Source organism: Cyprinus carpio, chromosome A13 (genome assembly GCF_018340385.1).
Source record: "Cyprinus carpio isolate SPL01 chromosome A13, ASM1834038v1, whole genome shotgun sequence".
NCBI classification, from domain to species: domain Eukaryota; kingdom Metazoa; phylum Chordata; class Actinopteri; order Cypriniformes; family Cyprinidae; genus Cyprinus; species Cyprinus carpio.
Genome location: NC_056584.1, coordinates 14,444,398 through 14,459,803, shown reverse-complemented (window position 1 = coordinate 14,459,803; position 15,406 = coordinate 14,444,398). Strand labels below are relative to the sequence as shown.

Below are 15,406 nucleotides of genomic sequence, written 5' to 3'. Positions count from 1 at the left end.
TATCCTGTAATATTTCAGCAAGGGCTTTTGTGTTTTCTGCCAAACTTAAAAAGATTAGGTAATGTCGCTCTTTTAATTGAGCATGTTTGGAGACTCTCTCTAAAGCCTGTTTGTTTTATTCCACATTTCTCCTCAAAGGCCATCCATCATGCCTGAAGTTCTCCGCTGATTTGACTGCAAATGTCAAGGCCCTGCGATGGCAATGCATCGAATGCAAAACATGCAGTTCCTGTCAGATTCAGGGGAAGAATGCTGTAAGTTTTTTCAAATGCACTGATGGCCTTGGCCCAGTTCCAGCTGACATCTTTTATAGTGTCAGCGCGCTGCTTGTGTTCTGACACTTTTACTGCAGGATTTTGTTTACTTGTGTTGTGTAGATGGCATCGTATTTTTTGCGTGTCTGACAAGTTTCTCTGTGTGTGTGTGGATCCAGGACGAGATGCTCTTCTGCGACTCCTGTGACAGGGGTTTCCATATGGAGTGTTGTGACCCACCGCTCTCCAGAATGCCAAAAGGTACATTAGGCTTTTGTTTGCCTCTGTGGATTTTTCCATTCTCAAGGTGAAGCTGTTAAATGTGCCATTACACAAAGGCTTCTGGTTACATAATAGTAAGATGATATGTACCTTACGTCAAGAACTATTTAGTGGCTGTCTCTCTCTCCCTCTCTTTCCAGTCTCTTTCTCCTTGTTAATGATTTCGCCTCTGGCTTGCAAATGACTGTGCTTGTCCTTTTCAGTTAATGGCAGTTTGTCTGAAATGGGCATGTAAGTGCCAAGATAAAAAGGGAGCAGCATCATAAAGTGTTTCAACAGAGCAGAACAGGTTCATTTCACTTAATTTTACAGGAGCCTTCAGTGCTGAATGTCTGAAACTGTTGGAGGGAGGTGACATTCTGCCATGAGAAAACCCATCAAATTTCATTAGGGTTTTGTTATGGGTGAAAGAAAATGCTTTAACTAAAACTTGAATGTTAAGGATGTCAATTAATTTAGTGTGATTAATTCTAGCAAAGATAACAGTTAATCATAGCAACAGACGCTAACAGAATAGCGAGACCAAAGATGTCTGCCTGCATTTCTGTAATAAGAACGCTTCCTGTGTGAATGGCCCTGTGGGAGTATGTGACCGTCTACTGCAGACAGAATGACAAACTTGCAATAGACCAGAAAAAAGACGTTTTCAAAGATATGGAAAAATCCAAACAGTATGATGACTAAGACATGTTTTTCTAATATCAGGCCTCAAATAAATTAGTATTAGCTGTCTGAGAGGCTATTAATTTTTTTTCCTGTTTTCTCAGTATAACATTTGTCAAGATTTTTATTTGTGCTTTTTATGTCAAGATCACAAGAATACAGAAAGTGAATAATGCTTGGCCTCTGTCAGCTTCTGTATCTTTATTAATTTTTGCAATTCCATGTGGTTGTCACTGTGAAAACTCTTGTGAATCAGTGCCACATACTTTCGCAAAAGATATCTGAGATTGTCAGTTCTATACTAAACATCAATGCAAAATTAGCTTTAATTATTTATGCAAAATCTGATAAACTAAAGTTCTAATCATTCAATTTGTGTTCATTTGTTATTTTCCTCTCTAAAGAGGATGAGAAGGCTGAAGCCATGTCAGGAAAAGAGCACCTCACACAACTTCAAAGCCATTTATTCAGTGTTTCCTTGTTGGTATGTTACCTGTAGAAAGGTTTTTTTTTTTTTTTGCTCTGTTTCTTTTCTTCTGAAGACAGTGGAAATGAAGGGAAAGGCACAGTGGGTCATCTCCGCTCACCACTACAAAGAAATATCTGAAAAGTGTCACAGCTACAGACATGATGAACCATCCTTGAAATGCTTCTCTCTTTTTGTGTCTCCCTCCTTCTCTCTCTCGCTCTCTCTCTTTTTCCCTGGACCTCCCCCAGGAATGTGGATCTGCCAAGTATGCAGGCCAAAGGAGCAGGAGGGAAAACGGTTGCTACACAAGACAGCGGCCCAGATCAAAAGGCGATATGCAAAACCAGGAAGGCCGAGAAAAAATCTAGCACATCCAACAGTGTACGATAACTCATTTCATCTATCTTGTTCGTTATGCTTCAGGCTTAAGGTTACAGGTCTCACATCAGTATGTTGCCTAAATAGTAAATGCTCTTTTTGATGGCCTACTCTGATTTTTGTCCTTCACAATCTTGCCTTGAGAGTATATGTAGGTTTTCACACCCTCTCATCCAAAAGGTTTAAAATTAGCATGGCTTCTACAATGTACCTTTAGCCTGGGGCATTCTTTGCAAGTGTATTTTTATCATATGGCTGTGTAGTAAAGCTCAGTTGGAAATGCTGTCAGTCGGACTGGGTGAGTCTGGGTCAGCAAGCTTTTAAATGTGCTGTACTTGAGGGATTACATCTTTCCTAAAGGCTTGATGAGCGCTGATAGACACGGTGAAACGTGTTGTTGAAACTGTGAAATCAGGCTCTTGAACCAAGGCTTAGTCACAGTCTAGATGTGCACAGAGATTTTCATTCAATTTGTGGCTCGTGTTTTAAATGCAACCATTGTCTGCTTTCATAGGTCTGACAGTGGTGGTCCGGGATCCGTTGAGCTGTCTGAAAAAGCACGGCATGGTAGGGGTTCCATAAGCACTTTCTGTACCCCACCCTCATCAAGCACCTTTATACCCACCACAGACGGCAGGAGTCTCACAGACCCCCTCACATCCACACCCACCCGCACTACGTTGCCCCCAATCAACAAGAAAACCAAAGGTCTCATTGACGGGCTTTCCAAATTTTTCACGCCATCGCCCTTGGGTCGCCGGTTGCGCAGTGAGACGTCAGGCTCCTCGAATCAGCACAGGCAGAGGAAACGGGGCTATCGGAAATGCCATGCCAGCATGACGACGCCAGGTGTGAGGTTAAACGCCCCATCTAGTGTTCTCCTTACCCCTTCCCCTTCACAAGGACACAGTCCCATCTCGCTGAACCCCGCCCAGTCATCCTCACCCTCCTCCGCCCACTCCCCCCACAGCTCCTCCTCCCAGTCTAGTGGCCCGTCCCTCAGTAGTCTCCCAGGCAACAACCAGCTGAAGGGACTCTTTGATGGACTGTCTCACATCTTTACCACTCAGGGACAGTCCCGGCAAAAGGGACTCCCCAGCTACGCACCGCCCAAGCGAGCGCGCCGCAGCCAGGACATTTCCACCTCACCCAAAATGTCCCTGCAGCTTCAAGGAAAGAAGTCTGTCAAGGGTTTCGGTAGTAAATTAGCATGCCTGTCCGGTTCAGCCTCAGGATGGGCGCCCAAGCGGGGCCGGCCGTTTAAGTCAGCACTCCATTTCAAACGAACTCCCTTCTTGAGAAAGCACAAGCTGCTAGGCAGGTTTAGGTTTAAGGCCTCCCCAAAGAGGGAGAACACCACACCAGGGAAGGGCAGATTGGCAGACGGAAGAGTAAAACCAGACTCAAACTATGGTAAGCACAGGGGCCTAAACCTCCAAACGGCCGACTGGCCTTTTCATCTTCAACCGTTTTAATCATCTTCCTTATTTCGAAGCCAAATAACATGGATTTTTGTTCAACTAATACCGCATCTCTGCATTTTTGGTTGTAACCTTTTTCTTCAGTATTTTTTGATTAATTTAAAAGCCACTAAAGCTTTAGATTTCTGCTCTCTGCTCACGTCCTCATGCTGCTCACACCTGCCTCTCAAACCAAAGTTATTAATGCTTTTTCCCTTTAGTAACAAACACTTTAATGTAAAGTGTTTGCATTTCAAATGACCCTTGCTCCTGGTTTAGTTCTCTCTCAACCTCTGCACAAATGGAGTATTTGTTTAGAGGTCACTGTTGCCTAGAAACAAACTGTGATGTGTGGTTAGAGGTTTGAGGTTAGTGTGTTGGCCAGCAATGTTGATATGAGCCTTTCCTATCAGCCTTCTTTTCCATGACAGTAGTGATTTGCATGCTAGCAGTTGTGATCTTGAATGTCATGTTATCAAGTTCTAGGTTAGTGCTTGTTTGTATTAGCCTTGGGTTTTGTTGTGTCAGCATCTTTTCAGTTCTTTTGTACTATATACTGCAAATATCGACTTTTAAAGGGCTTTTCTATGACCCCTCACAGCCTTTAATGCCAAGAGATGCTCAAGAAGAGAACCACAGGAAGGAAGGATGACTTTACTCAATGACCATGTGGCTGAAGAGGATCTGAAATTGTTCAGACACATCAAGGAGATCACAGCAAAGGTGAGTGGAGTAAACCACATGTTGTCAACAGAAGAGCTTTAAGAGCTCACTGCAGTTTTTCACCCAAATAAAAGCTTGATAGTTGAAGAAATTAAGACCTAAATATTGCTAAATAATATAAAATAAATAATGATCTTTTTCTTAAATGCAATGGTAGTATTTCATTTTGTTTACTGATTTTATTTATTTTTATCACTATTATTCCCCCTATTTTGTGCTGCCCTATTAACTGGTCTCCCAGTCTGGTCTTTTGGCTGGTTTTAGAGAGGTTTTGGGTATTTTTCTTCCACCTTAAGTCACATTAGACCAGCAAACTACCTTAGCTGGATTTAATTTGGTTTAATTAGAGCATCTGGACACAACACCTGGCAAACACCCTAGCCTTGTGGCTGTAATAGAAAAATCGAACTATTTTAGGTATTTTAATTTGGTTTCTAACTTGTGATTTATTTCAAAAACAGAAAACTGGTGGCGATCAAGGACAGTCCCCTCCTTTGATTGAGTTTGGGCAATATGAAATACAAACTTGGTATTCCTCACCATACCCTCCAGAATACTCGAGGTAAGTCTATAATTAACAGAATAAATTTTTACAGCAGTTTTCAAAATGTTTGCCAGATACAGGCTTAAGCAAATGTAAACTATTATGTGATTTAGAGTTTCTCCCTGCTCTTGTAACTTACACCACATTTTTCGTTATAATTAATTGCTGCTCACCTTCTCAGATTACCGAAGCTTTATCTCTGCGAGTTCTGCTTAAAGTACGTGAAAAGCCAGGACATTCTGCAGAGGCATTCAAAGAAATGTGGGTGGTTTCACCCGCCAGCTAATGAGATCTACAGGAAGGATAACCTCTCTGTGTTTGAGGTCAGTGCATGCTCTTAAATCTTGCACAAGGGGCACATGCACAACTTCATCCGCATCCTAATTTATCATCTGCATTTGCAATCAAAACAAGAGGGGGTTATGTCCAGAGATTAAAGACTATGAAGTGCTAAGCTTGTTGAAAGACACATCTCAGAACTGTACTTGTGTGAATAAATCATGTCGGATTAAGCCAATTCGTCAAGGACTCTGTATCTTGTTTGTGTAGTGAACAGAAAATGCATCAAAAACCTAGCAATCCTCCAAAAGTGTTTGACCTTCATTGCACTCATTGAACTTCACATGTGCTCCACTAGCAGGAGCTGCCCTTGTATGGACTACCTGGCTTTAATTGTTTTCTATTTTGTCGTCTTTGCTCAGGTTGATGGAAATATCAGCAAAATATTCTGCCAAAACCTTTGTTTGCTTGCAAAACTTTTTCTGGACCACAAGACATTGTATTATGATGTGGAGCCTTTTCTCTTCTACGTTCTAACACAGAATGATGAGAAGGGTTGTCATCTTATTGGATACTTCTCAAAGGTATTACAACACTTAAATCGATACAATATGAATTATATATGTAATCCTATGACAGTGAGGTACAGTAACAGTAGGTTATCTAGTGGGCTGCTGAAGAATTTCTTGTACGGTTCCCGTTTTTGGATCTGAACCTTTTCTGCAATATGTTTGAAGGGTTATATGTTGTGTGGTTATTTGGTTCAGTTCAGGACAATGGCAGGTGCAGTGAATTGCATGCGTTGGCAGTGTGCTGACACACTCTATCTTTCTCTCTTTCTCTCCCACAGGAAAAGCTTTGCCAGCAGAAGTACAATGTCTCCTGCATAATGATTATGCCTCAGTACCAAAGGCAAGGATTTGGGAGGTTCCTCATTGATTTCAGTAAGTTATTCATTAACTGGTTTGGAAGTCTTAAGAAATGTGAGCATAAGATTGTTTGCATCATGAAAAGATGCTTCTGTGCTCTGCATGAAAGCAAAAAGAGAATCTGTTTCAGACTAGACAGACATGATGGAAAGAATGCCTGTTTCGTAGTACTTGGTTTGTATATCTTTATGTAAAGTTGAATGTAGTACATGATGTAATTTGTTTGCTTGTGAATGTTTTAATTTGCTCGCTGTGTAGACTCAGAAGAGCATTTACATACTTTGTGTTAATGCAAAAGACTAAAATACTTGCAGTATAAAAATAATCTAAATCTGACTTTGCTTAGAACAAGATCAGCTCAAACTTTAGCCAATTATTACATAATTTGATATGTAAATTAATAATTCTTACGAGTCCGTGTAAAATTTCAATTACATATTTATATTCATGTGTGTGTATCAATCACTTGGACTGGACTTGTTTGTAATTCTCTTCTCTATTTTTATCCATTAGTAAAATATTGTATTGTAATACTGCTTTTTTTTTTTTTTTTTTTTTTTTTTAATGTAACACTGACATCACAAGAACTGAGACAAGTCTTTAGCCATTAGAAGCAAAGCTATAATCTTTAAATTCCTTTCAAATAACACTTTGGCTTTGAATTTTTGATTTTTGCCTTTTAAAATATCATTCAATCTAAGCTTGTGAAAGGTGCCTCAAGACCTTAAGAAGCTGCATATAACCATCACTCCATGTCTTCATAAATTGCGATTGAGTTGTTTTATGTTTTGTCAGAGTGACACTCGAACCCGATCTGACAACAATACTCATAAACAATCTTTCCTCATCTCCTCTCTTTGTCTCTTTTTCTGTCTTTCCAGGTTACTTACTTTCCAGGCTAGAGGGCCAGGCTGGCTCCCCAGAGAAGCCTCTGTCTGATCTGGGTCGTCTGTCCTACTTGGCTTATTGGAAAAGTGTCATACTGGAGTACCTGCACAACCACCCAGATAAGAGTGTCAGCATCAGGGGAATGAGCCGAGCCACGGGCATGTGTCCACATGACATCGCTACCACACTTCAGCAGCTCAACATGATTGATTTCCAGGATGGCAGGTGGGTTTGACTGTGGTGGTATCTTTCAATCTTGCATGCTTTCAGTGTACTGCATTATCTCTGAAGACATTAGATTTAAATATATTTAAATAAAGCCACAATTATGTCTATATTCACATGTGCATCAATACTGAATTACAATTTCTCCTACTTGATGCAGAAAAACTGTTTTTACTATTATATGTAATGTTTTTAATATTACATGGTTTTTAGGTTTGTAATCATCCGGAGACATCAGCTAATTGAGGAGCACGTGGATAGACTGAGAATGAAGCCACGGCTTCATGAGGTTGACCCTGACTGCCTGAGCTGGACACCGGTTTCAGTCTGCAGAAGCCCACCAGGGGAGCTGAAGAGGGCTATAGCACAGGTAGGCTTAAAGATCTATTCATGATTTGATCTGGACTGAACATGCCTGATTTTAGTGAACCCAGTTTTTATTTGTTTGTCTGTCCAAGTACAGAGTGCTCTAATACTTAAACTGTCAAGGTTTTCTTGTTAAATTTCCCATTAGAAATGAATTATTGAGCCAGTACAAATAAATCGACAAGTGAAATCTGTTTAAAACCACATTTTTGCTTTACCCTGCAGTCACTATGATAAGCTTTTAATAATGATTTACTGTATATTCAGAGCTCTTAGGTTTGATTTGGCAGAAAATCAGGCTTCTCTCATTCTTCTTTCTGCTGACTTTGTCCACAAACAAAGAAAAGATCTATGGCAGTGTACTACTTGATGTACTACTTGCTCAGATTACTTATTTTTTGAATACATGTCTTGTAAGACTTTCTACTCCCTATCAGTGCTCTTGGTGTAGCTAATCACATTACATTGTTGGGGTAATCACAGACACCCATAGGTATACCTATATTGTTTTAAATGTCAAAAAAGCCCCCAGAAGTAGGCACTGTGCATTAATACTGTTGCTTAATCCATAGAGAATAAATCCTCTGCAAAAAAACTTTATGTAAATATGCAACAAACATCTATGTGGTTTTCTTGACAACATATATACAGAGGCTTGATCAGTTCATTCCACAGGGTGACTTAAAGTCCACTTTACAATTACAGCTTGTCTGCTTTATTAACGTTTGCAGATATTGCATTGAAAACAGCAGATTTTGTTAAATGGACCTTTATTGTTTCCTTTTGGCCTCTGACACAACCTGACTCTCTTTGCATAATGCTGAACTTGACCATTGTTTTTAAGGCTGTTCTGGTGGCTGTGTCTAAAATCAAAGCTTATGTTTTTAAATTCACACCTATTCAATAGGCAGATCATGGTGATCACGATGAGTGCAGGTCACTCATTTCTTACTTGGCTTTGCATTATTAGCTACAAGATGATGCTTGCATGAAAAGTGAGCTAAATTTATCCCATCGTTTGCCTTTCAGGAGTTCAGGGTGAGTTCACAGAGATAGCTGAAAGCACTTTCAACAGTAACCCAGCTTCCTGAGCAACCTAAATCAAAGCCCTGTATTATTAATGCCTCTGAATGTCCCATGAAATGTAATCTTCCACAGCCGCTTAAAAATAAATGTTGCTGAGCTCAACGGCTAATCAAGAGACAATCTCTGCACTGCAGGGGCGCTGCGGAAGCAAAATGGATAACTGAGATGTTATTTGTCTGCTTGGCTTCAGCCTGTACAGAGTGACTCAGACAAGCTCATGTTTGTGTTTTTGTGGTATAACAGGCAGACCGTCGTGCGGGCTGTAGTGCGTCAACCAGGAATTTGACAATGGGGATGGGCTACACTAGCACAAGACCTCCACTAACCAAGTGCAAGAACTTCACCAGAAGATACTCAGACCCACTGTTTGCCAACAGCGCTGGGAAAGATTTTGAAGTGAGTGCAGAAAGCAGCAGTGATGATGATGTTGAAGACGATGATGAAGACAGTGCAATCAAATCCCAGTCTGGGCAGGGGCTCAAGCGAAAGGTAAAGATCAGAATCAATGGTAGTGTGCATTTCCTCTAGTTCTCTTTGCATCAACATTGTGCACATTGAATTTCCTTCATCATTTGGGAGGCGTATTTAGTTGGATGGAAAAAGATCCAAAACTATCCATTTGCCAGAAATTTCCATCAGTCCTTTAGTCCATAATTAAGTAATATTCCTTTCATGATTTGTGTGGGAAATCTTGGTTCTGTATCACCAAGTAATACTGCAGATTATTTGCACTGGGGTACTGCTATACCAGAAAGCCTGGGGGAGAATATGTTGTGAGGAACTTGCGGTCAGCTTGATTCTGCACACACTCATTTGGGGTTTTGGGCAGGCTAAGCTTTCCAAATGAATGGCCTGTGGTGCAGGCACTGAGGTCTAAATGATGGGCTTTTGCATTTAGATCATGAAGCAACCCATTCACAATGCAGCCACATTTCCCTATGTTTAGCATCACCCTTTACTGTATCTGTCTCCTCCAAACCTCTGCTTTTTGGATTAAAAGGGCACAAGGGACAATTTGACAAAAAAGTGGCCAACTCTTGATATGACAGTTGTTAAGTCTAACAGTCTTGGACATCTCCCTGTATTTATTCCATTCTCAGGCACAAGTTGTTCTCAAGCATACAATATGCACTTCTCTGTTAAGTGAATAGCCCCCTTTAATTAGTTTTTTGTTTTTTCTTAGCGGGCACCAACTCTGCGACGGAAGAGAGGGAGGAGGAGAACACGAATCAACAGCAGTGTCACGACCGAGACCATATCAGAGAGAACAGAGGTGTTAGATGAGCCATTCGAAAACTCTGATGTGGAAAGCCCTCTGCCACAGCCCAGCAGGAGGGGTGGCAGCGAGGATGAAGAAGAGGAGAAGAGCCAGACTTTAGCCATGCGTCGGCCTGGTAGACCAAGAAGATATAAAGATGACAATCACTCAAATCAATCGAAAGAAGGAGGGGATGTGGAAGGTAAAGCCATACATGTTAATATTTAAACCATACTGTTTTGTTGCATATTTGAAAGATAAGTTAACATGGGGACATCTTTTTTGGTGTTTCTAAAGCAGTGAAAAAGGACAATCCTCGGCCTCTGAAACGGAAGAAAGGCTGGCCCAAAGGTGTCAAACGAGGCCCTCCTAAATGGAGACTAAAGGAACGCAAAATGGGCTTTAAGCTCAACCTCTACACACCTCCTGAGACGCCAATGGTCACAGTGGAGCAGGAGCAAGAAGAGGAGCAGGATGCCAGCCCTGCCTCCTTCTCAAGACCATGTGAGTCCATTAGAGAGCCCAGACCAGAGGACCCAGAGCTGGACCCCTGCGATTCAGAGCCCCACAGTCCCGAGCCATCCGACTCTCACAAAGGAAATGAGATTGAGTCAACAGACAAATCTGACTCGGTGGAAAATTCACCCTGTGGTGATGAGACCAATGAGACAAAATCAGGTCCAATAGATGATGCTGAAGAGTCCTCTCAAAATACAGAGGAAGTCAAAGACCTGAAGCCAGAGGGTGAAGCAGAAGGCAGGGTTGGTAAGGGCTCAGGTGAACGAGATGAAGAAGATGATGAAGACGAAGAGCCAGAACCATCTCATGTGGATGATCATGATGCAGATGATGAAGATGACAGCCATGAGCAGAGAGTAGACAACCCGGTGCCACTACCAGAAAGAGACCTTACGGAAGACCCAGAGCCAGTTCTAACTCCTAGTAACAACAGTAAAAATCCTGAAGTGCAGCCGAGCCCTGTGGACCCACTGCCTCATTGCTTAGAGGAGCTTGCATCTGAAAGCACTCTTGTGAGCTTGGGTGTGCAACAGGGTGACACTGTGGACTCAGATCATCCTCCAGACTCAGAAACAGAGGAAGAGGATAATAGTCAGAGGCCTGAAGAAAAGCATATGGGCCCGTTGACCCCGGCAATAAAAGAGGACCATAACATTTGCCCTGAGCTTGACATGGAGACGGCCCAAGCAGTGCAGTCTCTGACTCAAGAGTCTGAGCAGGAGAGGCACTTTCAGGATTGTGTGGAAACTCAGGAGGCCTGCCACAGCCTACAACGGTATGTTCATGTTGAGCAGAGCCCTCAGATGACTCCCGTGGACGACTGCCAGCAGTCAGATCACAGCAGCCCTCTGTCTTCTGTCCATTCTCACCCGAGCCAATCTGTACGATCAGTCAACAGTCCAGCAGTGTCCATTTTAGAAAGTGGTTACACACAGATCAGTCCTGATCAGGGCACTGTCTCAGTGCACTCACTACATAACAACATGGAGACTAGTCCAATAATGGATGTGCCCTCGGTGTCAGACCACTCTCAGCAGGTGGTGGACAGTGGCTTCAGTGACCTAGGTAGCATTGAGAGCACCACTGAGAATTACGAGAATCCCAGTAGTTATGACTCAACGCTGGGTAACAGCATTTGTGGCACGGGAGCAGGAGCGGGCGCCTCCTCCCAGAGCAGCTGTTCCTATGGCAACCTCTCCTCCGGTGGCAGCCACAGTCAGAGCAGCTGTGCTGTGTCCCAGCAGATGGCCGGTCCTGTAGTGAACAATACTGGCGCTTGCAGCATGCTCCAGCAAACCAGCATGAGCTCCCCTCAGGGATGCAGTGTGAAGTCTCCGCAAGGCTGTGTGCCGGAGAGGCAGCCCAGCCATCCGCATGGCCACGGGCACGGCCATAGCCACAGTCACCACCACAGCCATCACCAGCACCATCCGCACCATCAACATCACCAACACCCACAACACCAGTACCAGCAGCCTCTGTCGCACTGCTCCATGCCGGCCAGCTTCCCTCCACCCATGCAGCTGCCTGACATCCCAGAATCCAACAATCCCTCCAGCAACCTGGGCCTGTATGACCGAATGGGCCAGGGAGAGTATGGAGGTGGACACTATGGTCAGCACTCTGCTACTTTCAGCCTGCATAAGCTACAACAGCTCACCAATACTATCATGGACCACTCCTTGCCCTTCAGCCATTCTGCCTCACACTCCATCTCATCCTATGCAAACAACAACGGCTCGTTGTCCACGCAACTCGGTCCTCACAATCCCGCACTGGTGTCGCTGTCGCAACCTGGTGGAGGTCCTCAGTCACAGGCTACTGTGACTCCTCCACCCAACATGACACCACCACCCATGATGCTGCAGCGCAACATGGCTACACCCAACATGAACCTGGCCCAGTCTCAGAGACTGCAAACGCAAATGGCCCCCAAGAATCACCACCACCACCACCCTGTGTCCATCCGCTCCAAAACGGCCCCTCTGCAGCCCCACCACCAGCAGCAGATGTATGGTAGGGGTCCTCAGACTGTAGCCATGCAGGCTCCTGGGCGGACGCTGGCTATGCCACCGCGGATGAACATGGGGGTAAACCTCATGCCCGCCCCGGCTTACAATGTCAACTCAATGAACGTGAACGTCAATATGGCGATGAACACTTACAGAGTGACACAGCCCATGATGAACGGAGGCTACCATGGCAATCCTACCTATATGAATCAATCTCCACAGTACTCTATGCAGATGGGCATGATGGGTACTCAGCCTTACCCACAGCAGCCCATGCAGGCTCCTCCCCATGGCAATATGATGTACAGCCCAGCAGGTCATCATGGTTATGTGAACACTGGCATGTCCAAACAACCCTTAAACGGGTCTTATATGAGACGATAATCAGCGACCTGAAAGTGAAGGGTCATGATGTTGCAAAGTCAGCTAGTTGACTTGAGGTATTTAGTTTGTTCTTATTTTCATAGTTAATGTTCGCTTTTATGGATCTTTCTGAAAGAACCAGCACTTGGTAAGAATGCAAAAAAAGTTTTGTTTATTGGCTAAATTTTAGCTTTTTTCCCCTGTTTATGGGAAGCCTTACAGCATAAGATTTAAAATGTAACATTTGTTTAAGCGCAAATCTCCCCCGAACTGCATCGCAGTTGAATGGAGGTTACATTTTCTTTAAGTTGGAACCTGCATTATGGAACCTTTAAATGTGCCTGCAATGTATGTTTTTGGACAAAAGAGCCTTTTCAATGTACCTTTAGCAATCGCAAGGTTATATATGTAAGTCTGTACTCATGCCTTCCTATTATTTAAATTATTGTAAATCTACTTTTATATTTTTTTAAATGTAAGGTTATACTTAGCATGCTATAACGTCTTTGTTAGTAACAGTGCATCAAAGTAGTACTGTACAGTGTTGTGCTTAATAGCAAGCAATTTTATATTAAATGTATGGCCTTGGTTAGGTTTCCCTCGTATGGAAGGAAAAATTAAACTCTATTTTTGTTGATTCTAATACTGTAAAGATTTGAAAACATTGTCACGTTCGGCTTGGAAGGTTCTATTGCTAATTGTGTATAATTTGTTACTTTATAACAAGTTTCTTTACCTGAGGCAGCTTTCTGTTTTTATACAATTTAAAGCAATTTCTGTCACAATAGCAAAGAACAGTCAATGTCAGTATTTGTACATGTAGAAATCTAAATCAAAGGAGAAGGGTAAACGAAAACATTTCAAATGGGGCAGAGTTGCAAAATTATTATTATGAGTGTCAATTTACTCCAAAGTTGGTCTTTTATGAAATGCCTTTAAACTTACATTTTCATTCCATCTGTAGATTTTTTTTATCTTTATAAAACATCTAATTTATATTTTACTGAAATGTAGAGCAGTAGCCTTGTTGATAGACAAAACAGATGGCATGTAAAAAGGTAAATTGTATCTGTGTCTGTTTGTATAGCTTATTTTGTAGCCTTTGTACCTGTACAGAATGGCAGTTTGACGTAAGAGGGATATCCTGATTGTACTAATTAACAGAGCAACAGTCCTGTATTTATGAGTTACCTTTTTAGTCGGTCACTTAAATGCTGTACATTTTAGCAGAAAATAAATTATGATGAGCCACTGACAGACTTAAAAGTGTGTGTGTGTGTATGTTTTCATCTCATGCTCATTGTGACTCGTACTTCTTGAAAGGATCAGTTACAGCCAACAGATTTTCAAACGTATTGTTATGGTCGGAAGCAATCATGTAGAGTGCAAGGACTACTGAAAAGAGAAACAGATGCTTTTGACTGCAGAGAATTAGCAGGAAATCACTAACATGTATCTAATGAAACAACACAACTGCCTTAGACATAAGACAACATAGACCATTTTATCCTGCTGTACAAACATTACAAATCATTAAATACACCCCAGAAAGTAGCTGGCTGTGTGTCTGAAAGAAATTGCTGCATATTTCCTCATGCTTTATCAATAAACTCTAACCATTCCTTAAATCTTGAACTAACTGACTTCAAGTCAAATGGCCTAAAGTACAGAGATTAAATGATTTTTAGGATATTCCAATTTAATTTCAGGTCACCTTCCATTTTCCATTGGGTTACAGTATCCGCGCACACAAGAATGTATCTCAGTCACTGATATTAGTGCTGACTTCATAGGTCAGCGCTAATAATCCATCAAGAGAGCACCGTTCTCTCCTGGGAGAAGCTGCATCGGTTCTGCTTTTTGGGCCTCTCATTTGAATTCTATAGGGCTCACATGATTGAGTCCTTGAATACCTGTTACTTCCCTCTTATCTAAAGAGATTTAACATGCCCTGTCTCTCTCTTTGCTTACTTTCTGCTTTGCTGAGTGCATGGTCAATAAATTGAGCTCCAGGGTAGAGAAACTCTGAGAGGTTTAATGTAGCTAAGTCTTTTGTCTCCACACCACTCCATAGTAATCAATGTTCAAGCCTAGGTAGCATTAGCAACATTATTCATTTCCCCTCTGCTGCGTTGAAAACGTTTTGTTCCTTGTTTCTGAAGCTGATGGCAATCTAGAGCTGCCTAACATCGAACCAGATACTTGAACCTATTATCCTGACTTAAACGTTTTACATAATCTGTTTGATGTAATAGTGTTGCTGGTAGCTTTTAATATCTTTTTTTCTAATTTAGACATTGATCAAATCTATCTACATTCTCCTGGCCATTCCTGCAGTTGAAATGCTCACATACAGTCGCTTTTTTTAAATTAATCTGCACTAGTGTAAGTGTTCTTTGAATGCCATCTTCCTTTTTTATTCCTATTGCTGAACGTGTAATATTATGCCTTAGAGAGGAAGGAAAAAAGAAACATCATGCAACATTTGTCTTCTAATTGCATGTTATAGTTTTATTCCAGCTAATAGGGGACCTGTAAAAGCTGTCAAAGCTGTTTTTTGATTAGTTCAGCCTGAAAGCAAACACTTGACTAATTATTTTCACAAGGCTTCTGGTGTCAGTGTCTTAAAACTTTGTCATTGTGAGTATGCATGATTACACTGATATGACAGTTGAAATACTCTGTCAAAACAGATGTCAATTTTCAGT

General features: G+C 42.0%; 1 protein-coding gene across 2 annotated transcripts in view; it reads left to right on the top strand.

Moving 5' to 3' along the window:
* Positions 1 to 13,964, top strand: part of LOC109111753 (histone acetyltransferase KAT6B-like) — a 39,347-nt gene extending 25,383 nt beyond the window's left edge. Inside the window, exons 4-17 of one of the 2 annotated variants that reach the window (XM_042768944.1) lie at positions 139 to 254; positions 434 to 515; positions 1,917 to 2,049; positions 2,561 to 3,459; positions 4,108 to 4,229; positions 4,691 to 4,791; positions 4,955 to 5,096; positions 5,475 to 5,636; positions 5,903 to 5,996; positions 6,863 to 7,094; positions 7,308 to 7,464; positions 8,790 to 9,035; positions 9,730 to 10,006; positions 10,105 to 13,964. In XM_042768944.1, the coding sequence (XP_042624878.1) occupies positions 139 to 254; positions 434 to 515; positions 1,917 to 2,049; positions 2,561 to 3,459; positions 4,108 to 4,229; positions 4,691 to 4,791; positions 4,955 to 5,096; positions 5,475 to 5,636; positions 5,903 to 5,996; positions 6,863 to 7,094; positions 7,308 to 7,464; positions 8,790 to 9,035; positions 9,730 to 10,006; positions 10,105 to 12,719 (5,378 nt within the window). In that variant the 3' untranslated portion in view covers positions 12,720 to 13,964. Of the gene's footprint in view, positions 1 to 138; positions 255 to 433; positions 516 to 1,916; positions 2,050 to 2,560; positions 3,460 to 4,107; positions 4,230 to 4,690; positions 4,792 to 4,954; positions 5,097 to 5,474; positions 5,637 to 5,902; positions 5,997 to 6,862; positions 7,095 to 7,307; positions 7,465 to 8,789; positions 9,036 to 9,729; positions 10,007 to 10,101 lie in introns of both variants that reach the window. The other variant, XM_042768943.1, reaches the window with a different exon arrangement.
* Positions 13,965 to 15,406: the final 1,442 nt, after the last annotated feature.